Source organism: Lissotriton helveticus, chromosome 3_1 (assembly GCF_964261635.1).
Source record: "Lissotriton helveticus chromosome 3_1, aLisHel1.1, whole genome shotgun sequence".
In the NCBI taxonomy this organism is placed as follows: Eukaryota; Metazoa; Chordata; class Amphibia; order Caudata; family Salamandridae; genus Lissotriton; species Lissotriton helveticus.
The window spans coordinates 1,929,728,840-1,929,756,155 of NC_136061.1; the positions used below are offsets into that span (position 1 = coordinate 1,929,728,840).

The 27,316-nt window shown below is 47.2% G+C and overlaps 1 protein-coding gene across 1 annotated transcript in view; it reads left to right on the forward strand.

Annotated features, from left to right (window-relative positions):
• The window catches only part of CTDSPL2 (CTD small phosphatase like 2), a 384,035-nt gene that overhangs the window by 198,431 nt on the left and 158,288 nt on the right, over nucleotides 1-27,316 (forward strand). The window contains exons 8-9 of the mRNA XM_078682962.1: nucleotides 12,179-12,265; nucleotides 12,736-12,798. Of these exons, the coding sequence (XP_078539088.1) occupies nucleotides 12,179-12,265; nucleotides 12,736-12,798 (150 nt within the window). The remainder of the gene's footprint in view (nucleotides 1-12,178; nucleotides 12,266-12,735; nucleotides 12,799-27,316) is intronic.

Sequence of the window (27,316 nt, forward strand, 5' to 3'; positions counted from 1 at the left end):
CATCAAAGAAGCTAGATGTTGCACTACCAGAGCATGTTATGCTGCTAAGTGGAAAAGGTTTGTGATATACTGTCAAAACAATCACATAAACCCCCTGGATGTGTCTATTCAACACATAGGATACCTCCTACACCTTCAAAAGTGTAACTTAGCATAAACGCCTATCAGATTACACCTTGCTGCTATAGCAGCACACTTACAAAATAGTCCTCTATCTCTTTTTAGAGTACCAGCTATAAAAGCTTTCATGGAAGGGCTGAAAAGAATAATCCCTCCCAGAACACCACCTTCACCAGTGTGGAACTTGAACATCGTTCTCACACGTCTCATGGGGCCTCCCTTTGAACCTTTACACAAATGTAAATTGCAATTCCTAACTTGGAAAGTAGCTTTCCTAGTAGCCATTACTTCTCTTAGAGTAAGCGAACTGCAAGCATTTACCATTCAAGAACCTTTCCTGCAAATGCATCATAACAAAGTGGTTCTTCGTACTAATCCTAAATTCCTTACAAAAGTCATTTCACCATTCATCTAAATCAATCTGTGGAGCTGCCCGTATTCTTCTCGCAGCCACAAACAGTCGCTGAAAGAGCTCTACACACTTTAGATGTTAAGAGCGCTACTTTATTACATAGAAAGAACACAAAGTTTTTGGCAAAACAAAACAGCTTTTTCTGTCCTTTTCACCACCACATAAAGGCAATCCCATATCAAAATCTGGAATTGCTAGGTGGATTGTCAAATGCATACAAATCTGTTACCAGAAAGCCAAACGTACATTAAAAATTCCGCCAAAAGTCCATTCTACAAGAAAGTTAGGGGGATTCTATGGCCTTTTTTTTAAAAAAATTTTTTATTGAATTTCACGAAAAACAATATAAAGCAGTTCACAAGGCATAGAACAGTAAGGTGATCATGAGTCCATGCGTGCGCAGCTCCGTACAGTACGTGCGAAATAAGTAAAATCGATAGCGAGGAGGGGGGCAGCGAGGAGACAATGCAATATAGACAATTGGTGCAAATTATTTGGAATGTCATTTAGGGGGACAAGGGAACATCAAGGGTAAGATCCTGTGGGGGAATACATACATTTCCACGATAAGCATTCCACTGTGACCAAATTCTGTTCCATTTTTTGGGTCTGCCCCGTGACAGGTACACTGTCTTTTCCCTAAACATGCACCAGTCCATGTTCTCCTTCCATGCCAATACAGTGGGTGATCTATGGGAGCCCCATAGCTGTGCAATATCTCTCTTTGCAATCATGTTGCCAAGGGTAGCCCAGCTTGTCTGTGCAGTATTATAATCATTTGGTTCCCACACATTCAAGAGACAGCGCTGGGCCTCGGGTAGAAGCAAAACCCCCGTGACCCTCTCCATAATTGCATGCACTCGGGACCAAAACTCAGCCACCTCTGGACATTCCCATAGAATGTGAAGAAAGGTGCCAGTCATGCCGCAGTCGCGCTTACATAGCCCATCCAAAGAATAACCCATTCGAACCAGACTCGGACCAGTGACATACACACGATGAAGGATCTTAAGTTGGACGAACCGAAGGCGGGCAGGTATGGCAACCTCTTTAGGCGAGGACAGTGCAGATTGCCAGTCCTCGTCATCCAATTCCAATCCATCGTCAGTCCATAAAGCTCTGAGGCGCACAAGCAGATCAGCTCTATTATTGATCAGCTTTTTGTAAATCAATGAAATTGTACTATCAGGTACGTAGCCAAATACGGTCCTCGAGAGGCGAGGATTCAGGAATATTAGTCCCCACAGCAAAGACTGACAGCAGGGCATGACGTATCTGAGCATATCTAAAAAAATTCCCTGTCTCCAAGCTCGTATTCCGTCTTAAGCACCTCAAAGGTCTTAACATTTCCTTTAGACCATAGGTCGTCCACCTTGCTTAGGCCAATCATATCCCATTTGTCAAAGCCTTTCGTCCTCCACAAGTTGCCCAAACCCTCAGAATCATACAATGGTGTTGCGCGGGTCAGTCTATCACCCATCCCAAGGCCGCATTCGCATCATGCCACACTCGTACAGCGATTTTAGTGGGCCCGGCCAATGTTCTATAAAGCCCCTTAGAATATAGCGCCCTATTGAAATTCCCACCTGGCAAAAGATGTTTATCCATTTCAAAGGCCGGGGTAGGACCGGGAGCGTAAGTTGCGTGGTTGATCGCACTCAATTGAGAAGCCCAATAGTAGCGCCTGATAGCTGGGAGGGCAATGCCTCCATCATACCACGGAAGCGTAAGTTTAGACAGAGCAATGCGCGCACGTCCATCCCAAATCAGCCGCCTCTGGAGGCTCTCCACTTCACGAAAGTAACCCGAAGGAATGGGGTCAAAAGAGTTCTGGAGTGCATATAAAAATCTGGGCAGCGACATGATTTTAAAGAGCCGCACGGCCCAATGGCGACAGAGGCAACTGACGCCATCGTGCAACGTCAAGCTTAAGCCGTTGGAGAGGGGGCAGCAAATTGCGTTCATAGCGAACTGTAGGATCCAAAGTGACATAAATTCCCAGGTATTTGAAGCCAGTCTCAGTTACTTGAATTGGGAATCTACGAGGCAGAGGAGGAAGACTCCCTGCCAAAACGTAAACACATGATTTAGCCCAATTAATAATGAGACCCGAGTTCCGACCAAAAGAGGTCAAAACGTCAAAGAGCACATTGAGGGATTTCTGAGGGGATGTAAGGTATAGGAGGATGTCGTCCGCGTATAGAGAAATTCGATCCTCAAAGTCGGGAGTCCACCGAATGCCTTTCATCGAAGGCTCCCAACGGAGCCACTCCGCCAGTGGTTCTAAGGCAAGGGCAAAGAGCAACGGGGACAGCGGGCAACCCTGCCGAGTGCATCGCCCAAGTGTAAAAACACTGGAGACCCTCCCGTTAACCACCTGGGTCAGGGGCCGCTCGTAGAGAAGCCTCACCCAGGCGATGAATGTCGGACCAAACCCAAATTTGGAAAGAGCCGCCCAAAGATAAGGCCATTCTATCGTGTCAAAAGCCATAGTGGCGTCCAAGGAGGCCAAAATGGCCGGCTCAGTAAGAGTCCCAGCTCTCGCGAGAACTCCGTGAAGTCTCCGAAGATTAAGGGCGGTATTCCGGTGTGGGATGAAACCAGATTGATCCGGATGGATCAAGTCGCTAATCACCTTAATCAATCGATTAGCTAGCAATTTGGCCAATATTTTGGGTTCAGCGTTAAGTAATGAAATGGGCCTATATGAGGCACAACGATCGCGCGGCTTACCCTCTTTGTGGATAACGATGGTAGCTAAGCGCTGATCAACGGGAAGGGAACCAGAGTCGAAAGCCTCAAACATACCCCTTAAGTAAGGTGCCATTTTGTCGGGACGCAGCTTGTACAATTCGATGGGCAAACCATTAGGGCCCATTGCCTTACCAGAACGAAGGGAACGTATGACGATAGCAACTTCATCTACCGTAAGAGGCGCATCCATTAGATCTCTATCATAATCAGAAAGGCGAGGCAGTGCAATGTCCCGCAACAACAATTGGGAATCCGCCTCATCCCTATCGCTGACCGAGGCATACACAGTTCGGAAATGGTCAACAAAGCATTCAACTATACCAGCCGGGTCAGTGACACACTCACCATCCAACCTTTCAATCACAGGGACGACACGATGCACTCTTTCTTTCTTGTCCAGCCACGCAATCAGTTTACCAGCCTTGTCGCCCACATCATATATCCTGCCTTGTTGCTCTCTGTTCATCACTTTCGCCGCATTGGTCACAAGGGCTCTATAATCAGCTTGTTTCAGACTGAGGGAATGCAATTTAGAACGAGTAACACCATCTGCAAGATCACTCTCAAGCACAGTTATGTCGGTTTCAAGGTGTACAAGTTCCTCATATTTAGCCTTCTTGGCGGCAGCAATCCACGACGGAGAATGTCCACGGATGACCGTCTTGAAAGCCTCCCACAAGGAAACAGAGGAAGAAACAGACCCCACATTTTCATTGAAATAATGGTCAATAGATTTTATCAGTTCAGAGCGGGTTTTAGGATTGCGAAGATACCAGGGGTTTATAGGAGCCACTCTACCCTCACTACCCACTCCAGCCTCAACACAAAGCCACAGGGGGGAGTGATCAGAAATGCCCCTGGGAAGATGACGAATCTCTCTGATGGAGGATGATTGGGCTGCTGGCATTAAAAAATAATCTAACCTGGAGAGACGACCATGGGCCCCCGAGTGAAAGGTGTATTGCAGCTGCGTGGGGTGCATCAATCTCCAACTATCTACGAGTCCAAAGGTTTCCAGCAAATCACTCAACCACATTTTAGACCTAGGTAAATCCCTGGAAGGGTAGCGATCAGAAATGCCAGAGACCACGGAGTTAAAGTCTCCGCCCAGAATCAAAAGACCCTCAGGAAGCCCCAGTATGAGCCGCCCAAGGTCAGCAAAGGTGGACACCTGCAGGCCCGGAGGGACATACGTTGCGAGTATAGAAAGTGTCTTACCCTCCCATCTACCAGTGAGCGCCGCGTAGGGCCCCCTGTCATTGAGTGTTATCTCATCAATTTCAAGGGGGAGAGAGGACCGGACTAGAATGCCTACCCCTCTGGAGCCGGAGGTGAATCCAGAGTGAGCGACCAGGCAGTATCCACGTCTATTCATAGCCTGGCATGCGTTACCAATTAAATGCGTCTCCTGTAAAAGGACAATATCGGGGGAGTGACGTCTAAGGAACTGCAGCACCACCCCACGTTTTATCCTGTCTCCCAACCCATTAACATTCCAAGACAGCAGCCTCAACTCACTACCCCCATCCCTGATAAGGAAACAGAGCACAACCCCCACGAGACCCAATGATGGATGCAAATAAGAAAACAATACAATGCCTTGTGAAAAGAAACAAACACCCCCCCACAGCCCCCTAACTTGAACCCGTTACAACACCCCCCACCCTGCACCCCTGCCAAAAGCCTCCCCAACTTGCAGTGTGCCTGTCGCCCCATCATAAAACTAATCTACACAAAGAACCCAGGAGGAGGAAGAGACCCTTTTACACACCCGGCTTCAGCTTTCCGCCAGGAGATCGATGGGCCCGTTCAACCGCAAAGAATTTACTGAGTCCGGCGGGGGCGAGGTGATTCAGGACCAGGTCTTCCACCATGAGGTCGGTGGGAGCATCCTCTGGATTTTCCGGAACACCTACGATGCGTATATTATTGCGCCGGGCCCTATTTTCAGAATCCTCGAGCCAACGGGCCATCAAGTCACGTGAAGAACGCAAGTTGCCGATCTCAGTCTGTATGTCCGTGACATCAGTAGTCGGGCTGGAAGTCTTCAAATCCAACGCCTTGACCCTCTCATTGGTTTTCGCCAGGTCCGCTCTAATCAGCGTGACATCGACCGCCACCGTATCAATCTTGGGGGCGAGGGCCTCATACTGTTGTCCCATGGAGGCCTTCATACTGGTGATGGCGCTCATGACGTCCTGAAGCGAAACCTCCGTAAGCGCCGCAGAATCCATCATGGGGTCTTCAGAAGTACGGCCAGTGCCGCAGGGGGATCCTTTAGGATGGGTATAGCGATCCATCACATTGGTTTGAGTTTGTCCCCCTCGGAGAGGCGTTTTCGTCTTGCGCTTCTCAGTGTCCGGTTTGGTGGCCATATTGGAAATCGCGCCCCGGAGGGGCCCTCGGGACCTGGTAAAAATGGCCGATCTCAATGAAGCCAAAAGTATACGAAAGTGGGCCAAAGTAACGAAAAATGCCAACAGGGCAGGAGACCAGACGTTCACGGAAGAGGGCACTAAACAGTAGAGCGCTATAAAGCCGGATCCGGGGTAGATCTGAGAGAATGCCAGTCAAGCAGAACCCGGAGTAGGACAGTGAAACTGAAAGTTGAAATGAGGCCGCCCTGGGGAGAACCCCTCAGGCCGTTGTTGTTCAACTACTCCTCGGCCTGAAGATCAGCAGAGCCCCCAGCCCCGTCCCGGGGCAGGCCGTAATAGTTTGAGTCTATGTTAAAGCGGCTCCTGACGTTCGATTTCAATTTGGAAAAGAATATTGAGGCCAGCCAAAGGTCGCCTTCAAAAGCCCATCTTCAGAATCAGGATATAGTCAGGAAATTTGCGAAGGGCGGCGCGGGTCTCAAAGCTCTGTGCTCACGCGACCATCTTGGATGCCCGCGAAGCTCCTCCTCCTCTATGGCATTCTTAGGGAACATTGCCTTAGATGACATATGCAAAGCAGCTACATGGTCTACACCGCGCACATTCACAAAACACTATTGTGTAGATGTGCAAACTAAGCAACAAGCCACTGTGGGCCAGGCTGTACTGAAAACTCTTATTTCAAACAACCAACAGATACGGGTGGTCGCCGCTAAGGTGGGTACTGCCATACAATCTATGCACAGTGTGTAATCTGCAGCTTATATGCCTCGAACGGAAAATGCTGCTTACCAGTATGCATCTGTTCTTGGCATGTAGAGCGGCAGTTACACACGCCCACCAGCCTCCCCAGCTATCTTTATCTGTTCCAGTATTATCTTAATTAGATACAAACCACATGGACATCACTACTTCCTGTACAGCTCCATCACTTCCCTAATGGCGAAAAACAATCTGGGGATGGAACCGATGCCCATGCGCAGTATCTTCCAAAGGAGGAGTCACCTATCCGTGACTTCCAAAGACTCTTCTACAACATAACAAACTGCAAACATCCGGGCCCAACACTAGGTGGCCATCTATGCACAGTGTGTAACTCTGCAGCTCTACATGCCAAGAACAGATGCATACTGGTAAGTAGCACTTTCCTTTCTTATTTAGACTTCAAAATTCATAGGGTACATTCAACACTAAGGTTGATTCCAATGCGTACAAATGAAAAAGGTACATAATAGTTTGACCTATATTTCATAAGTAAAAAATCCGCTCCTGATAAAATCATGAAGGTGACCGATATCTTCACAAATAAAACAGTCACTTAACGTATATCTATACATAAGGAGGTGGTTAGTTGAGTCGACGTTTCGGTCTTCTATCGTGTGAATCCCTCACACCATCTTCAGGACATCACAATCTGCATTTAGCAATGACCCTTCCAAAAAACGGTCAATCTCTTGGACCTTGGCAGTGTTGCATAAATTTCAAGGATAATCACTGGTATTCCTGGCTGTGTTCTGATATCTTTATTGCCAGAGCAGTGAAGTCATGATCTTCACGGAGTGTCTTTTCTTAAGGAAACCTCCTTGATCTTTTTGATGTTTATATATACTGCAGTCAATGTTATCAATGTAACAAAAACACTACAATGGAACTCGCAATGGAAGTTCACGGACCTAGCTTCCTTCCATTGCGAGGGACCTTAAGTAGCAGCAATGGCTGCTGCTTAAGTACCCCGGAGGGTGATTCCTTTTGGACGGAGAAAACTCCACTTTCCAACAGGAACTCTCACAGAGGATTTCTTCTTGCTTTTTGCGGAAGGTCACAGATCCTGAACTGGTATTCATCCATACGAGACACTGATGAAACAAGTAGGAGGAATATCCCTGCTGCTGCTCAGGCTCACATTCTCCGCTACCCCTGGTGACTTCTTTCCCAGCTTATCTACTGATCTATCATCTACCCAAAGACATTAACTCAAATGTTTTTTCAAATGGTAAAAGAAACTGATTAACAACCAGATTTACTGATGCAGTATGTGGGATTTGCTTACCACTATCTGCATTTTTGGTTGTGCTGGATTGAACAGATTTGAGGCAATACCCCCAATAAGTTGACTTTTTTTTTATCATGAGTGCAGAGCTTTACAAGTTGTTCCCTTCAGACTCCTTTCCTTGATCTGGTTTTCATCTTACCTAGTAATGTGTATGAGGGCTGTTTATCCAATTTTTGGGGAGGTGACATGACTCCTGAATTTCAGAAAATCAATATTTGCTCATTTCAGCTACATTAGGCCCAATATATGAAAACCTACGAAACATTATCCTTTGTAGACCATTTCTCACATTATTTCCCTCCAAAACTGATTGTACCTTATCAGTTGAGGTAAGGCTTATAGTTTGGGCATCTCTTCCACATATAGACTACAAATAGGCATTTGTTTCTTCCTACAAACTGAGTGGTTTGACGTTTTCATAATATATTCTTAAATTAACATTTGAGCACCATCATTCATGTGTGAAACTATTCAACTTGTGCAGACACAATAGTGGTACGCCTGCAGGTACGTGATTCATCCTTGTTGGGGCCTATGCCTTGCCTGGCGCTCGAATCTCTGAATATAGTCTCTAGGCTGAGCTTCTTTGCCGCAAGGGTTGGGTTGGTTGGGAGCCTATGAGTGGTGCTAGCACATTTGCTGCACTTGCGTACAAGCAGGGCTGCAGACTTACATCAAGTTGGTCACCCAGGGTACTGCTGTTTGGCCTATCTTCGTGCCTCCATTTTGGTGTTGGTAACTTGAATGCAGAATATAATTGATCAACATAGTTTAGATTTATTCTGATCACAAAAATTGTTGTAAAGTTAATCAGATCCAGAAAGTGTATAAAACAAATGCTAAAAAAGTTGGGAGGCAAGAAGAAATAATCAGCTTAGCACCTATGCTTTTTAAATTGTCTTTGTACTAAAATCACTTTGGTTGATGTATTTGACCACGGGGCATATATAACCTTTATCGAAGTGTGGCTGGTAGAAATAGTCCTTGGAATTTCTTTGACCAGCCAGGAAGAGTCAATATGATCTCATCGACCTACATGACCAGCTTCTAGACACAGGACCCACGGATGACCCCTGGGAAGAAAACCGTGTTGATCCCTTGGGTGATCCTGACTTGGAGCACTACCACATTAGGGCATCCCGGCCAGATGTGATACCTCAGGCTGCCATGCGAATATCCAGAAGGGTGCAGTGCATTATACAGTGACCTGGTATCTCGTTCAGGAAGAAGACTTCTTTGTGGGGACTCTTTCCAAGCTCTCTCCAGTTCCTATCCACGCTGAAGGGTATGTTCAAAATTGTATCTGAAATTGTGAAGGTGCAAGCAACGACTGGGATTGTAAATACTAGAGTAGAGAAGTAATGTAAGCACTCACCCAGTGACACCTACCTTCATCAGGGATCAGGTCCACCCCACCTCCCAACCCAACTCCCTAGTAATCCACACCTCCTGCAAAAGAGCATCGCCCCAGCCACCTTTGACATCCCTCTGCATGATAAGGAGAGTATTTATTTTGTATCTTGCATTGAGATTGAAGATAATTTTACTGAGAATATTGTATATATTGTTTGATGGATTATTAGATGGTATTGATTAAGGTGTCCACTTTTACCTGACAAGAACATCCAGGGCTGCAATTCAAATTGAAATGCCTATATGTTTACATTACAGCTGAATACGGACAGTTGAATATCTTGTTTTTATTGTGAAAATGTTTATGGCCTTTGGCAGAAGTAAAGTATTTATAGCTAAGGAGAGTAAAATATGTAATGTCGCAGTCAACAGGGTAGTGGTAGAGACAGCCAGGCATTGGCCCATCTGTAGCCAATTTTGTCATACTCCTCTTCAGGTACAATAGGTCTCAGTCAGCAATGCCTAGCTGACATTGAAGTAGTGATTTCCATGCTCCACACCTTGGGATTCAACACAGATGTCGCAGTCACACTTCAGCTCTTTCTGGGATGTGTTTAGCACAATTACAGGGACTGCATACCCCAACCGAGTGTTGTCATTCCAGCAGCTGCTGCTTCTTTTTCAGCGCAGTCATCAGCTATCAGTAAGAACCATGATGTGCCTCTTAGGGATGATGGCTTTGTGCATCCCTTTTATAAACACAACAGGCTCCACATGGGCCCAATAGAGGTGTCTTGTGAGGCAGTGGTCACGGGTGAAGGATTCATTGGAAGATAGTGTTGGTATAGAACAACAATTGCCATTATGCACATTGGTGGCACAGCAACAACTGGCTGCAGGGCAGGCCTTTTTCAGGCTTGATTCCGCAAGCGACCATTAAACATGGATGCCTCCCCCTATGGGATGAGGCAAGGATCTAAATGCCATGACAGTGAAGGAGTTTCGGTCCTTCAACACAAGTACTACCACATAAATTACTTGGCACTGCTGGTCATTTGAGCAAAGGTAGTCCTCATCAAGATTATGTAAATAGCACATGGCAGTCACATTGTCAAACAGGAAGGCATGCACTCTCCCCAACTGTCGATGCTAACGCAGAGGATTTGGCACTCTCTCGTAACATTCAGCTTTTAGTGGAACATCATACAGGGTTGGACAGTCACATTGTTGACATGCTCAGGAGGGTGCATCAACAAGTCCAGGAGCGGGAACTCCACCCGCAAGTCCTACACAAGAACCTTCAGTATTGGCCACCCTCAAAATATTGCAATATGATCCAGCTTCGCCTCAAGACATCCGCACAGACTGTCCATAGGCAAAGCACTATGGATGAACTAGTCAGGGATTTTTGTCTACATTTTTCCTGCTTTCCTACTGCCCTCAGAGGAAAATGCCTCAGACTTCCCTTATGTTCATCATGGCATTACCATTGGGCTAGGCAGTTCTGGTACTCCATGCTGCAGTAGATGTCCATATGCCCCCACTGGCCAGATAAGACACCCCGATAGCCTACCCTAGCAATCTGGTACTGGAGATCCTAGATTTTGACTATCTAAATCTCCCTCAGGAATACATTGCCATTCTGTGAGTAGTGTTTTGACTGTCCACACAGGCCTGTGACACAAAGTGGAAAAGGTTTGTCCATCACTGCATTTCCAAAAATCTGCATCCCCTAAAAGGTGACATTCAGGGCATCATTTGTGGCCTCTTACTTTGGCAAATGTCAGACCTAGCCTACACATAAATTCACCAACAACCAGTTGCCACATTAGCTCACATTTAAAAGGGGCAGCATTCATCCCTCTTTAGAATCCTAGTGAACAAGTCTACGATTTAAGGTCTTATCAGGATCCTATTTCTTTGAGTACCTTCTGACCACTTGTGGACCCTTGGTATAGTCCTCATAAGGCCACACATCGATACTCTACACCCATGCCTCTTACAGTTCCCCTCCTGAAAAGTAGCTTCCTTACTGGCCATAACTTCCCTCAGACGCATGAGCGAACTGCAAGCACTCGCCCTACAGGTAGAATTCATTTAGATTGACATGAATCGGGTTGTTCTGATCACCTTCAAGAGATACTTTGAATTGGTCCTATCACCTTCCGACTTTAATTAGACTGTAGAGCTAGTCTTCAACATCCATATTTATCAGCGGAAAGAGCTCCATTCAGAATAGATGTTAAGAGCTCCTATATACTAAATTGACATGACAAAACCTTTTCGCAGGTCTTAAGCTTTTTAAAGCCTTTGCAAAACTGCACAAGGGTCATCCCATTTCTAAGGCGGGTATAGCAGCATGGTATCATAAGGCTAATAGTGTTCTACCTGTACCCTGAGGGCACACTCCACTCGTAAGAAAGGAGCAACTATGGCCTTTATAGGGAACGTTCCGCTGACAAGTGCAAAGCGTCCAACTGGCCAACCTACACACTTTTACCAAGTATTATTGTGTGAACATTTTAGTCCACCAGCAGGTTTTGATTGACCAGACAGTTTTAAGGCCATCATCACCTACTTGTTAGCTACTTGTTCGTTAGCTCCCCCATAAGCATCTGTTCATACTGTGTAGTATTATAGATTACCATGTGCCCACCCTCCTATATGAAGCATGTGGTGACTGCAGATCTTGTCTAATCACCCATTTATAGCGGCTCAATATGCATCATGCGCTGTGCTATGTGCATTCGAGACTCTGCATTCATTCTGACCCTCTGTGCTAAACATAATCTAGCATGGAGTCTTTGCTTATGTGCGTTCTCGACTAATATACGAGTCACAACGCATCTTGTGACTAGAAAGGACTTTTGGAAGAAAAACACCTTGCAAACGTCCAAGCCCAACTCTAGATGGCAGGAATATGCCGGGCATGTGAATCTCCAGCACTACACACTATGAACCGATGCTTACAGGGTAAGTACACTTTGTTTTTCTCCAGTCTGGATTGTGCTAGACAACCAGTGAATCTGAAAAAAATCAGTAGGAGACCAAGAAGAGATGTGGATATTAACCTTTACTTATCGTTGCATTTTTTTTTTATGCCAATAGGATGAAACCTTAGTTCATTGCAGCTTAAATGAGCTTGAGGATGCAGCCCTAACGTTTCCAGTCCTTTTCCAAGATGTCATCTACCAGGTAGATAAGGGTTTGTTTAGTCTGGGTTGAGTGCAACCTCTATTGGTCAAACTGAACCATCACCTCAAAAATATAAAATTCTTGTTTTTGGTCATTATGATCTGTGCATGTGAAGTGGTATTTTATTTTTTGTATGCTTTCACTGTGCTAAATGTCAAACAATTTCTATATTTCTCATTCCAGCGTAACAAATTGGTTTCTGTGTAGATGCATAAAATATTTTGCTTGATTGTAACTGGTGTGTGTAGGGAAATATGTTTTAAGAGGATTCTTTTGAATACATTCTGTGGCCTGTTTTTAACTGATCCAAGAGCTTGCAACTGACTTCTTTGTGGCGATGAGTCCAAGATGGCTTCTTGCTGGCCACAATAAACAGACACTTACAGCTTTATATGTGTCCTCGCCATCTTGTCTCGATGGTTCCAGCTCCTGGGGTGCCACTTATATCTTCCCATTTGTTCCCTGTCTAGGTATATGTGCGATTAAGGCCATTCTTTCGGGAGTTTCTGGAACGGATGTCATTGATCTATGAGGTAATGATTTGTTAAATAAAATAAGTGGCAGGTTATTTTGTAATGTATTGGTTTCTAAGTTTTGTTTCAGTCTTAATAGGTTCTTATGGTTTACATTGTATCGCACCCCTTTGCAATTTTGATGCCATGTTTCAACCATCCTTTGATTTTGTTTACCCACCGCAATTCCACTGCCTTAAGGTGGCATAAAAATTAATATACAAGTACCAACTGTACGAAGATGGCTCTGTATACACTATGCCAAATTAAAGGTATAGTGTGCACAGAGTCCAGTGGAACCCTAAAGGTAGACTAAGGTAAAGGTAGGTAATACCTTACTCTCTATTTGTGGTAGTGTGGGCGAGCAGTAAGGCTTTATCAGAGGATAGTGTTAAGTATTTATTGTACACTCAGGCAAGAATTGATGTGTCACACTCTAAAAGACTGAACTCAGACCAATATGTTTGTATAAAAATATTACTTAGTCATTTTATTTCTAGAGCCAAGCCAGGCCTGGGGCATGTAAGTGAAATAATACTTTGCAGATATATTGATGTTGAATTACAGTTGAAATCCAGTTGGATGCAATTGGTTTGTTTGCAGGTAAGTCAACAGTCAAAATTACGTTAGTTACTTTTGAGATTACTTTGTATGGTATGTTGCAGATTACTTTTTATGTTACCTTTTTTACTCTGTGATAGGCCTAGATATATCACAGACATTTCCTAGAAAAAGGTATGTAATTAAGCTTTTGTACATTTGCAGTTTTTCAAGGTTTCTTACAAACCAAGATTGTTCACAGTAAAGCAGTCCGTGCGGTCCTATGGGAGAAAACAGTGTTACTGGTTTAACTGTCCTACCGGCTGCTGCTGAATTTCCTGTTCAGAAAAGGGGGTGGTGATGAACAGAGTGTCTGAATTAAGCAGACCACTCTTACCCAGTCCAAAGATCAGGGCTTGATCCATCACCGTTATTTATTGACTGGGTGAGAGTACTCTGCTTAATTCAGAGACTCTGTCCATCACCACCCCTTGTTGTAAATAATTTTGTCCACCCTAAGCGTGGAAGGGTATACTCAGATGTGAGTCCCTTGCTCATTGCACCATCAGGATACAAGCAAGCCGGGCCGAAGACGCCTGAAATGGCAGAAACCGGTCCCCGGAAGCTTGTTTCCTTCCCAGTGTAAGAATTGGCTTTTGTAGTCTGGTCTGCCCTGTTCCCATGATGCACTGGGCCAGGGACAGACTAATTTGCATACAGCCAGGTTCTGAAACTGGGATGGTGCAATGAGCTAAAAAACGGTGTTGGATCTAGCCCTGATCTCTTGACTGGGTGAGAGTACTCTGCTTAATTCAGAGACTCTGTCCATCACCACCCCTTGTTGTAAATAGCTGAATTTCCTGTGGCGTTCTCCCTTTGATTACAGCGCTACCTCTCGCGACACCCGCTACGCGGGTGCCGCTCGCCGGATTTTAAACTCTGCTGGCCCTGATTTCCAAGGACACGAGGAGACTTTGCCTTTGTTTTCCCCGGAACCACCGACAGACAAGAGGTGGGACTGCGAGGACCAGACTACCCTGCGCCGCTGACCGGCCGCAGCTGGTCCTCTTCCCGCCCCCTCCGCTACAAAGAACGAGCAGTGTCCGTGGTCAGTGGGACTCTCCTACCGGCTGCTGCTGAATTTCCTGTGGCGTTCTCCCTTTGATTACAGCGCTACCTCTCGCGACACCCGCTACGCGGGTGCCGCTCGCCGGATTTTAAACTCTGCTGGCCCTGATTTCCAAGGACACCAGGAGACTTTGCCTTTGTTTTCCCCGGAACCACCGACGGACAAGAGGTGGGACTGCGAGGACCAGACTGCCCTGCGCCGCTGACCGGCCGCAGCTGGTCCTCTTCCCGCCCCCTCCGCTACAAAAATCGAGCAGTGTACGTGGTCAGTGGGACTCTCCTACCGGCTGCTGCTGAATTTCCTGTGGCGTTCTCCCTTTGATTACAGCGCTACCTCTCGCGACACCCGCTACACGGGTGCCACTCGCCGGATTTTAAACTCTGCTGGCCCTGATTTCCAAGGACACCAGGAGACTTTGCCTTTGTTTTCCCCGGAACCACCGACGGACAAGAGGTGGGACTGCGAGGACCAGACTGCCCTGCGCCGCTGACCGGCCGCAGCTGGTCCTCTTCCCGCCCCTTTCAGTGACTCCTCTCATCAAAAGGACTACCAGTAACGCGCACGCGGGACGCGCGCGGGACACAGCCCGGGGCGAAGCCCGGGCAAAGGGCGGGCCCTCTGTGGCCCTCCGAGGCCTGAGGAGCCTGGCCCACACACCCTGCCCCAAACATATAAACTCACTGACTGTTGGACTACTGAACCGTAAGCATAGGAGTAATATTTTGAAGTACATGTGTAATTACCAATAGGGGCGCGTACATCTACTCATTGTCTGTTACTGTTGGTTGCTCCAATAACTAACGATTTACACCCCATAGCTTGTTTTTAGTTCTTTCTGTTTCTAGGGGCAGGTATTAACATGGAATGTCGAGAGACCAGAAGCATGGCTGCAGGGGGGGGCTAAAAAGCTGACCGGCACTCTGGATGATTTTATAGTCCGTACCAATGCACTAATTGATGAAGGGATTGTATTAATGGACAGAAGGGTGTCCCAAGACTTGATTAAGGCTAAAAGATCCTCATTAGGCCTTATTGCGCAGGCTCGAACGCCCGATACTAGGATCTGCCCTAATACTATTGCTAGGTCAGACAATGATGCGGATCATCATGCATCTAGCCCCCGACAGGGTCCTGACGCCCCCCCTGATTCGAACTCTTTGTCAGTGGGTCGCTTGGGCTGCGATCTGGTTCCCACGAATGAGATCATCCAACCGACGACCTCTGATAACAACCAGAGAGGGCTGAAAGAGGGGGCAATTCCCAAACAAAGGGCCAGTAAACTGACCACTTACAAAGCCAGGAAAGCTAAGATTAATTCTAACCAGGTCACACCCAGATTACAGCCCATGACTGTGAGTGGGGAGCCGGCCCTAAGCATTGAAGATGTAGGGGACGGACAGCCAGTAACTGTTACTCTATCATTGAGTCTACCTGATGACACGATTGTAGATAGCAGTTTGGAGGAAATTTTGGAAGCAAGTGGGGAAGAGGATAAAAGGGTTCATATTCGTCAGGAAGGAGGTGGGGTAAGCCCAAAGAGCAGTAATATTTTAGAAATTCTTAAAACCCTACTTGAACCCATAGAGGTAAGGCTACGCTGTCTAGAAACAGTGCTGAAAAATATACATAAGGAGATAAGTGCCCCTAGTTTTAACCAGAACAACATGGCCTCCCATGTGACGACCACAGCGCGTAAACAACCACCGGCCTCTAATAATGTCGCCCTGGGTAAAAATACTGTGTTAAAGAACCCGATTAACACCCCCAATTTAGGAGGAGAAAGTCAAGAACCCTGGTCCTAATAAAACACCTACTCTCGTTCAGTCTAAAATAACCTCTCAAGTTAAATTTAAGGACTCTGCACCTTTGACTTCAAATCTGGATTCAGTCCCTATAGAAAAGGTGGAGCCTTGAAGAAACATTCACCTCCCTCCAGATGCCTGCCCATATGTAGTGGTCCTGACCGGGGTAACGGAATTAACACCACCCTATGTGGAACCTTTTCAGGCATTAAAGAACAAGGTGTGCCACTGGTTATCCAACAATTATCCCCTACCCACGAACATGCCTAGTAACATCTTATTGGTGGAGAGAACCCCTTGGGTGGGTGGAAACAGAAAAAACCTACAAGGGGATTGCATCGTGGTAACCTTTGAAAATCCACAGGTGGTAGAGTATATCTGCTGTGGAACTTCTCGCTACCAAGCTAATACTGTTACTGCCAGACCACTCTCATTTTTATTCACCTGTGGAGCAAGTGGATAAAAGATGGAGTTGGCTAAGGGATCCGAAAGACCAAAAGGGTAGGTGGAGGTTCAATCCCCCATGGGTTGAGCAAACCTATGGATGGGGTGAGGGTGGCGAGGATGGTTGGACTGTGGTCCAGAGAAGAAGAGGCAGATCTACTCAAGGTGTGTTTGGCGTAGGGATGCAAAATGGCCATTTTTACAGTTATCCCCAGACTTTTAATGGCCATAAACTATTTTAACATCCCCAAGGCCAATCGATATGATTGTTTGTCCAACTTAGGCTGGGTCGATTGACAAACACAGGGCCGATTGCCTGGTTTGTTGGAAAATATCCACTTAACCCCTCCACAAAAGGCTAGTAGTCTTCAAAATGCCCAGGAGCCTAATATAGATGCGGGACCATTAATCCCAATTATTATTCAGGGTTTTGAAGGTGGCGATTCAGTACCTGGAGATAGGGACAAAGCTATAGGGCAGGGGGAGTCAATCGTGGCTACATGGAACATCGCTGGTCTTGGAAGTAAAGTTGATGACCCTATATGGAGGGACTTCATAGGCAACATTGATATATTATGTATACAGGAAACTTGGGACACTCAGAATACACTCACAGTAGATGGTTTTACTACTTTTTTTTCTGCCAGCTATCACCTCTGCACGAGGGCGAGCGAGGGGGGGTTTGGTCACTCTTGTATCTGCTAAAATTCCTGGCATATATAAAGAAATAGTTACTGGTTGTCCCTATTGTCTTGCGGTTCAAATAATACATAAGGGCCACCATAATATCCTGATAGTGAATTTTTATAACTCTTTTGATAGGACTCACTCAACTAGTAATTTGATAATGTTAAACTCCTTTCTTCTAAAAGCTAAAGAGTCGTCGGAGCCTGAATGTACCATTATGTTAATGGGGGACTTCAATATCCATGGTTGTCAGGATAAATGTCCACCGAACATTTTATTTGGTCCTCCTGATCAAGAGAACACCCACTTCGAGCATTCAGATCAGGGTATTTTACTAGAAACCATGCTGGCCGAAAATGGGTTAATGTTACCTACTGGGGGCGGCGAGGACATTCCCACATTTAAAGGACACGATAGTGGGTCTGTAATAGATTTTTTTTTTTAAGTAGTAGTTGCGGTAGCCATATTACCAGTTATTCCGCTGTCCGGTCTCATTTTAGCGATCACAATCCAGTCCTGTTAAAGGTAAAAGATGTAATCATAATCACGGAGAGTAGGTTGAATATAGTGGATAAATACGATATGCGGTTGACCGACCAAGCCCGCAGAATCAAATGGTGCAAGCTAGTCCCAGAGGAGTTCTTTTCAAATCTCTGCTGTAGTAGCCGGGAGGAACTCAAGCTCTGTTTGGATGCTCAGGCAGGGGATAAAGAAGTAGTGGAGGCGTACCAAAAGGTTTGTCTTGACATTGTACTTAATCTGACACGTCATGGTAAAGGCAAAGCGCCTGGAAAGGTAGGCTGGTTTGATAGGAATTGCTCAGTGGCCAATCGAAAACTTAAAGCGGCCCTTAAATGCAAACCAGTGGACAGATTGCTCGTGGCTGCTCTCAGGAAAGAATATAAGATAGTCGTTGAGAGGAGGCGGCGAGAGATCAGAGAGGATGCCTGGGCTGAGTTGACGTCAATTGACGTGTTGAAAAGTAGCGCCAAGTTCTGGGCTGTGGTCAACCAACCCTATTTTTCTGACTCCCGTAATAATGAAGTGGATTGTGGAATACAAGAAGATAAATGGCACTTGCATTTCAAGTCAGTTTATGAACATGAGAATTCGGGGGATGAGGCCTCGACCACCTTTTCCAGTCTGCCATATACCTTAGTTGTAGATGAGGGCGAGGTGGTAGAAGCTATTGGCAAAATGACCAGCAATAAGGCTCCCGGGCCGGATGGAGTTCCCTCTGACCTTTTTAAAGCTAATACAGCATTTTGGTCCAAATTTTTAGCAAATGTTTTTAATAGAATTTCAAAAACAGGCATCCCGGAGACATGGTCCAAGTCGGTGATTGTCCCTATCTACAAAAAAGGTGATAGGGGTGACCCCGGCAATTACCGCCCAATCTCACTTATTGATTCAGCTGTAGAGGTCCTAGGGAGAGTGGTTTTAAGTAAACTTACTGATTGGCTCGAGGATACTAACACCCTCTCGGCTTTACAGTATGGTTTTAGAAAGGGGCGAAGCACCATTGATCAAAGCCTAAATCTGCAATTGCTCATCGGGAAATACACAATAGCGAAGCCAGGAACTCTGTACATTGCATTTATGGACCTATCCTCGGCATTTGATCGAGTAAATAGGTCCAAGTTATGGGGACAGCTTCTTGGAATTGGAATAGATCCCAACATTGTGCATTTCTTAGCAGACCTCCACAGGGATCTTACAGCTATGGTGCGATACGACAAAGGGTAATTGCACGGGCGAGATTAGTATCACCAATGGGGTAAGGCAAGGATGTATTTTAGCTCCCTTGTTGTTCACATTATATATTAATGATCTGGGCGGTGTCCTGGGAGCAGCTTGCAAGGACATACCGAGGGCTGGAAAGTTTTCATTGCCTGCTTTACTATACGCGGATGATGCCGCTCTTTTAGCTCGCACCGCAGTGGGCCTTCAATGTCTGTTAAATTCATTTTATGTTTTTATGTCATTCCTTGATCTAAGTGTTAATTACGGCAAATCTCATGTTATGGTGGTGGGCCAGAAAGGCAGGGCCCGCAACAAAAATGTAATGGCACTAGAATGCAATGGGCATAAACTGACCAGAGTCTCCAGATTTCCCTATTTGGGGGTTGTATTTGATGATTGTTCTACTTGGCACCCCCAAAAAATGCCCTTGCTCGTTCAATCTCTGCAGTCCTGGGTTTCTCGCGTAAACTAGGGGTGAAACCCCTGGAAGCGGTATTAAAGGTATATGCTGCAAAATGTATAGCTATCGCCATGTATGGCGCAGACTTGTGGGGTTTCAGGACAGTTAAGACGTTACAGATAACTGAGGATAATTTTCTCAAAACGATCCTCTCCTTGCCAAGATCTACGGCCGGCTTTATAGTACATCAGGAATGCGGCGTAGCTTATTTGGAGGATCGAATTGCCATGGCCCCCCTACTTAAGTGGATCTCAGTCTGGCTTAACCCGGAACTGGAAGTGAACCACGAAATTTTTAAGGACTGCCTTATCCTAGATCATTGGGATAATATTCCCTGGTTGAAATATGTCCAACAATTATCCATAAAGTTATGCCGGCCAGAATTGTTTAACAAGCCATTTAATTTAGTGAAGGGTGACCTGAAGTGGGTCAAAAATACCTTTCTGTTGAACAGAGGGATGGATAGAGAAGGACGGGAGCTGTCCAAGCCATCCGTGAGAACTCACCAACTGATTGTTTCTTCTGGGTGTGAACTGGAACTTTACCTAAAGGTTGTTAATAATATAAATCCTAGATACCTTTTAACTAAGTTCCGGTTAGACAAAATCCACCTTCTGATTTCTGGCCGCCCGGGTTGGACTAAGCCTCTTGATCTGGATTTGTGTAAATGTGATGGTTGTTCGATTATGGACACTGCTCACTTCCTATTTTTCTGCGGTTACTTCACAGAGATAAGAAAAAAAATTATTATACCCCTATTAAAGGGGAAAGGGTTTAAGCAAGTAAAGCCAGCCTTACTGTACCTCCAATTACTGCCTAACATATGGGAAATTTGCAATGTAGCCAGTTTTTTAACCATAGCAGTGAGACTCAGTAAAAAGATTAATTGGGCTTAGATGAATAACCATAAACGTTAATGTTAGTCTTTTGACTCAAATTTTTAAAATGTTTACAATTTGTTTTAAAATAATGGAATGTTGCATATATCTTTCGTTTTAAAATTTGACACCATATTTCTGTACTTTTAAGTATTTTTTTAAAATGGACATTTCGTCATTTTTAAATTGCACTTCTATGTTATCATGTCGTCTGGTGTCTTTTGGACCTTCTTGCTTGTTTTTGTACTTTTGTGGTTTTTGAAAATGAACCGAATAAAGTATTTCTTGACTTGACTGTAAGTACTTTGGTTTTAGAGTTGGTATTCTGGGGTTCGAATCTGGGTTCACTCCGGGTTGGGAATGCACTCTCAGTGGCACAAGTGCGGCTGGATGCAGAGTACTGAGGACCAATGTTATCCAATGGGGGGGATAGGGGGCCTCCGATTGGTGGCTGCTTGCGAGCAGACCACAAGGTTGTGGGAGCAAAGCTCATGGCTAAGGGGGATCCCATTTAGCTTTCAAGGTGCACCCACCGGGGTGGCCAGGTCCTGTTTTGGCGTCTGGTGCCCTGTTGATTTCAATGGGGATTCGCCAGTTGCAACAATCGCTGCATCCTCGGGGATGAAGATCTTCTGGAGGCGACTACTGGTTGTAGAGGCAAGTTGAGATGTGGGGGCACCACCGGTTGGGCCACCCAAGGCCGTGGGATGTCTGGTGCAGGGATGTCTTTTGGTGTCTGTTTTTTTTCTTACCGGCTCCAGTCACGGTTGGGGGTGTTCCTCCAGAAAGGGATTGAAGGCTTCGGCTGGAGACATGAGTCAGGCCAGGGACACCAGATGCCAGGTCAGGTTCACCGGGGAGACCTCGTGGTGGTCACTCTAACTCGCGCCGTGGGCGTCTGGTGCAGCCTCGCTGGTTTGGCCGGAACCAGTGTCTGTTGGTGAGCAAATCCCGTACTCATGGGAGACATAATCTGGTTTGGGAAGGCTGGGCAGGTCCTTTTTACTTCATAGTCATCAATCTCATTCCATTGTGCCTTGCTCAACCTCTGTCTCTTGTCTTTCATTTCCTCTCTTTGTATTTTGCTACTCCTCTATGCTGTTCTGGCTGGGGGGACACTGACCATTCACTAAGCACTGATATAAGCTAAAGAATGCAGGCTTCCTTAAAGGCTATAATGCCAGTCGCATTCTGGTTTAGGGTTGTCTCTGTTCAGGTGGCACAAACATTAACAAGTAGGAGTGATTCTAAAGCTTCATTGTGCAGCTCTGCTACAACTCCTCTCTCCCAGGCACCATGTAAAAATGTGTTGCCAATTCAGAGGCACTTTTACAACGGCTCCTGGAAACCACGATCCGTTTTACTTTCGCTGCCATGTCAGTTTCACGGCAGCGAAACCAATGCTTCTTTAGTCAGGGCACGTGGACGACAAGCGAGGCACTGACAGCATTCGGGTAAGACACCGCAGACCCTCGCCCCCCCCCCCACTCCTCCAGCATCCTGTGGTGCCCAGGGCCTGTGATTTCTCATTTTAATGCATATTTGTCAGCACTTGCCCTTTTCAGTAGCAAATGGACAAGCAGTTTCAAGTGTTTTGGCCATGGCGGCCCTTCTCCCCTGACTGTGTATTTCCTGTTCCATGCCTGCCCAATATCTGCTCTTCTCGGCCTGGCCTGCCTTCTGTTCCCTCCTAAGCATGGTGCCTTGCTGTCTCCTCACAGCCTTCCCTCACCCTCCACCTCTCTCCACGGCCTACCCTCTCAACGTGGATTGCAAATCCTCTCTCCGTGGCCTGCTCACCCTCTCTCTCCGTGGCCTGCTCACCCTCTCTCTCCGTGGCCTGCTCACCCTCTCTCTCCGTGGCCTGCTCACCCTCTCTCTCCGTGGCCTGCTCACCCTCTCTCTCCGTGGCCTGCTCACCCTCTCTCTCCGTGGCCTGCTCACCCTCTCTCTCCGTGGCCTGCTCACCCTCTCTCTCCGTGGCCTGCTCACCCTCTCTCTCCGTGGCCTGCTCACCCTCTCTCTCCGTGGCCTGCTCACCCTCTCTCTCCGTGGCCTGCTCACCCTCTCTCTCCGTGGCCTGCTCACCCTCTCTCTCCGTGGCCTGCTCACCCTCTCTCTCCGTGGCCTGCTCACCCTCTCTCTCCGTGGCCTGCTCACCCTCTCTCTCCGTGGCCTGCTCACCCTCTCTCTCCGTGGCCTGCTCACCCTCTCTCTCCGTGGCCTGCTCACCCTCTCTCTCCGTGGCCTGCTCACCCTCTCTCTCCGTGGCCTGCTCACCCTCTCTCTCCGTGGCCTGCTCACCCTCTCTCTCCGTGGCCTGCTCACCCTCTCTCTCCGTGGCCTGCTCACCCTCTCTCTCCGTGGCCTGCTCACCCTCTCTCTCCGTGGCCTGCTCACCCTCTCTCTCCGTGGCCTGCTCACCCTCTCTCTCCGTGGCCTGCTCACCCTCTCTCTCCGTGGCCTGCTCACCCTCTCTCTCCGTGGCCTGCTCACCCTCTCTCTCCGTGGCCTGCTCACCCTCTCTCTCCGTGGCCTGCTCACCCTCTCTCTCCGTGGCCTGCTCACCCTCTCTCTCCGTGGCCTGCTCACCCTCTCTCTCCGTGGCCTGCTCACCCTCTCTCTCCGTGGCCTGCTCACCCTCTCTCTCCGTGGCCTGCTCACCCTCTCTCTCCGTGGCCTGCTCACCCTCTCTCTCCGTGGCCTGCTCACCCTCTCTCTCCGTGGCCTGCTCACCCTCTCTCTCCGTGGCCTGCTCACCCTCTCTCTCCGTGGCCTGCTCACCCTCTCTCTCCGTGGCCTGCTCACCCTCTCTCTCCGTGGCCTGCTCACCCTCTCTCTCGGTGGCCTGCTCACCCTCTCTCTCGGTGGCCTGCTCACCCTCTCTCTCGGTGGCCTGCTCACCCTCTCTCTCGGTGGCCTGCTCACCCTCTCTCTCGGTGGCCTGCTCACCCTCTCTCTCGGTGGCCTGCTCACCCTCTCTCTCTCCGTGGCCTGCTCACCCTCTCTCTCCGTGGCCTGCTCACCCTCTCTCTCCGTGGCCTGCTCACCCTCTCTCTCCGTGGCCTGCTCACCCTCTCTCTCCGTGGCCTGCTCACCCTCTCTCTCCGTGGCCTGCTCACCCTCTCTCTCCGCGGCCTGCTCACCCTCTCTCTCCGCGGCCTGCTCACCCTCTCTCTCCGCGGCCTGCTCACCCTCTCTCTCCGCGGCCTGCTCACCCTCTCTCTCCGCGGCCTGCTCACCCTCTCTCTCCGCGGCCTGCTCACCCTCTCTCTCCGCGGCCTGCTCACCCTCTCTCTCCGCGGCCTGCTCACCCTCTCTCTCCGCGGCCTGCTCACCCTCTCTCTCCGCGGCCTGCTCACCCTCTCTCTCCGCGGCCTGCTCACCCTCTCTCTCCGCGGCCTGCTCACCCTCTCTCTCCGCGGCCTGCTCACCCTCTCTCTCCGCGGCCTGCTCACCCTCTCTCTCCGCGGCCTGCTCACCCTCTCTCTCCGCGGCCTGCTCACCCTCTCTCTCCGCGGCCTGCTCACCCTCTCTCTCCGCGGCCTGCTCACCCTCTCTCTCCGCGGCCTGCTCACCCTCTCTCTCCGCGGCCTGCTCACCCTCTCTCTCCGCGGCCTGCTCACCCTCTCTCTCCGCGGCCTGCTCACCCTCTCTCTCCGCGGCCTGCTCACCCTCTCTCTCCTCGGCCTGCTCACCCTCTCTCTCCTCGGCCTGCTCACCCTCTCTCCTAAAGTGGGGGTTTGAACTGGGGGCTGCCATCTGCTGCTAGCAGCAGAGGCTGGGGTCGCATTACAAAAGTGGCAAGGCCTGATGATGCTTCATTCTCGAGCACTGTGCCTGCCTGGAGGATTAGATGTGACACCTCTGCCCAGCATGGACTTCGTTTCTGGCCTCCGAGATCAAGAACTCTGACCCCATGGGTCCAGAAACATGTTTGATGGTCTCAGGCTGCCTAAAGCCAGTCAGAGACCACACCAATTTGGTAGGTTTTCAGGGGGCACCGCCGACGTGCCCTCTTGATACATGTTCTAATAAATCCAACACTGGCATCAGTGTGGTCTTATTAAGAGGGGTTGGTACCGAAAACTCCTGGGTTCAGTGAAGCCATCCTGGTGCCGGGAAACTAGAGTTGTAGAGTTTCCAGCCCATGTAGTCTTTATGGCTTCCCTGACGCTTACGATATTAAGAATAGACTTAAATGTTGTAGGCGCATATCTGCTTATGCATCTATGCCACACCTTTGATAAGTGCCCCCTACCTTAGGGCTTGTCAGTCCTTCTAGAGAGGAGACTTACCTATACCTTAGGCAGTGCGGCTTGCCATGGCACACAGGCAGTGTGCCATGTCAACTTTGTAGTTTTTCTCTGCACCAAGGCAGGCAGTCTGCAGTGGCAGTTTTCAGGCCTTTGTGAGGGACCCTCCAAGGGACCCTTTTCAGTCCCAATGCCCTCTGTACCAGGAGTACCATTTACTAGGGACTTGCATGGGGGTCTGAAGTTGTGCCAGTAGTTGTACAGTTTTATGGAAGGAGCTCTGGCACACGGGACTTGGTTGGTAGGGACCCTGTGCACTTTCAATCGAAGCCATGTCCTTTTCCAGGCAAAAAAGTGGATGGCTAACCATAGTAAAAGAGGCACTTTCTCACAAAGTGACATACGCGGTCACGTGCATAATCAACGGAAACGTACATTATACATTCAGCCAGAATACTTTTGTCTCCTTGGAAATTTTGAAGACATTCATAACTTGTCAATCGAAAAAAAAAAATGTGCCTTCCCCGCTCAGAAAATTGGGGAATATCTTGATCTGGTGACACAAGTGGAGGTGCATATTAGAGAGCTGCATAATGCTCCTGTTATCAAGGATAGTTGTCGGGCAGTAAAGCCTTTAAAAATGGTAGTTCCCTGGACCTGACTGAATGTTTAGGGCCAAAGAGTTAATAGTATTGTCTGGAAAATGAAATTCAAAGTGTGGGTGAGGAGGCACTACAGTCTGAGGCGGTTTATGACAATTTTACTTCAACCAGGAAAACCACCAGAATTATGACTTTCATAGAGGTATTTTTAACACTAAACACAGACCATAAGATCCTAGCAAAAATCCTAGCCATTAGGTTGTTGCCCCTTATCCTACGCCTAGTCCTCCCGGATCAGTCGGACTTTGTGCCCAGAAGGTCGCCCCTCTTCAACTGTGCGTTTTGTTAGTTCTAATGCATCATATTCACATGGCACTCCTTGCTAGGACTCTTCCCTTTGCCGCTGAGAAGGCCTTTAATTCATTTAAGTGGCATTTATGTTTAAAGTTTTGGGATGCACTGAACTAGAGATTAAAATTAAACACACTACTTTACTTCCGCCCTATAACCAGAGTTAGGATTAACAACCCTATCTTTCATAATATCCTTCTATAACAAAGAACGTGTCAGGAATGTCAACTTTTTCTCCCCTGCTATGAATCCGCAGGACTGTTCACTGACCGAAAATCCTGCACACCTGGTCCTATGCATCCTGCCCCCCACTCATATCGCTATATTCTAATGATGTAATGATTTATATTCCACACCTAGAGGATAATGTCCATCACATAGTTTGTGTGGTAATCTAGTTTGGTGGCTGTTCTGGCCTACAGATTAACAGTTCCGAAGCATTCCCTCTAACATAGACGACGCTTCAGAGAAATTGTGACTACTCAGTACAATGGCTCCTAGATTCTATTAAACACTTGGGGATTCACATATTCATTAACACTTAAGATGGGATTAGAATTAATTTCTGTAGTATGATCTACAAATTCAACCTCCAAATCGAAAGATGGATCTACCACTGCTCTCAATCACATGGAGAATATAATAAAAATGTTAAATTTACCTACATTTTTATGCTTGTTTGTAATATCCCGATCTCCAAACATTTGTTTCTGGTAACTAATATCTTGGGTCTGTAGTCTCCTATTGGAAAGTAGCAGACTGGCCCTAGTTTGTTGCAATGCCTATAGAAACATGACAGATGCTGGTGGTTTCAGTCCCTGATACCCACATATATTATGTGGTGTCTCAAGTGCATTACCATTAGTACTACCTCCCAACATAATGCACACTTTCGTCTGTAAAAAGATTAGTATTGGCTATAACTATGGAAATTTGCTCAAAGCCCCAGGGTAAACCAGGTGAAGTACTCACATTTTACCACCAAGAATGTATCGAAAGTAATACTCTATAATGTGGGTCTAAATATACTAGGCGATCTGATTTAAAAAATCATAACTTTACAAGACTATGAAGAGAAGGGTGGTGACTCGTCTGAATTAAGGTGACCAGGTTTTAAAAAACCAGTCTGGGACATTCTTCGAACATAGATTTCGGTCTACAATTTTGAATCGACCAAAATGCTTAAGTGACCGTGCTCACCGGCATGGAAAAAACCCAGACAATAAGGCACTAACGGGAATTAAATTCAACTTTTATAAAACAGTCTATTAACTAAATTCATTGGTGCTAAGGGCTGCTTATTCTTATCTAGAACACATGCAAAATTACCGCCCTCTGTGTTCATTCAATCCTCTCTAAAAACCTGAACATGGGCTAACATTAGTGAAATTTGCCCGGACATATGGTGAACAATGGGAACAATCCCACAAAATCCATGATGCCGGATCACCCTATCCCGAATGCCACTAAAGAGTGCTCTATGTTGACCAGAATTATAGAATAACAAATTCCTAAGTTATTAGTAGTAACGATCTAATCATACCTAATTAAAATGTGACCTAGAAAAGTTGAGGTGCCACACTTCATTGGCTGACTGATACCAGCCCTACTTTAACTGATAAGGTGTGGAGCTACTCAAAACCCCAA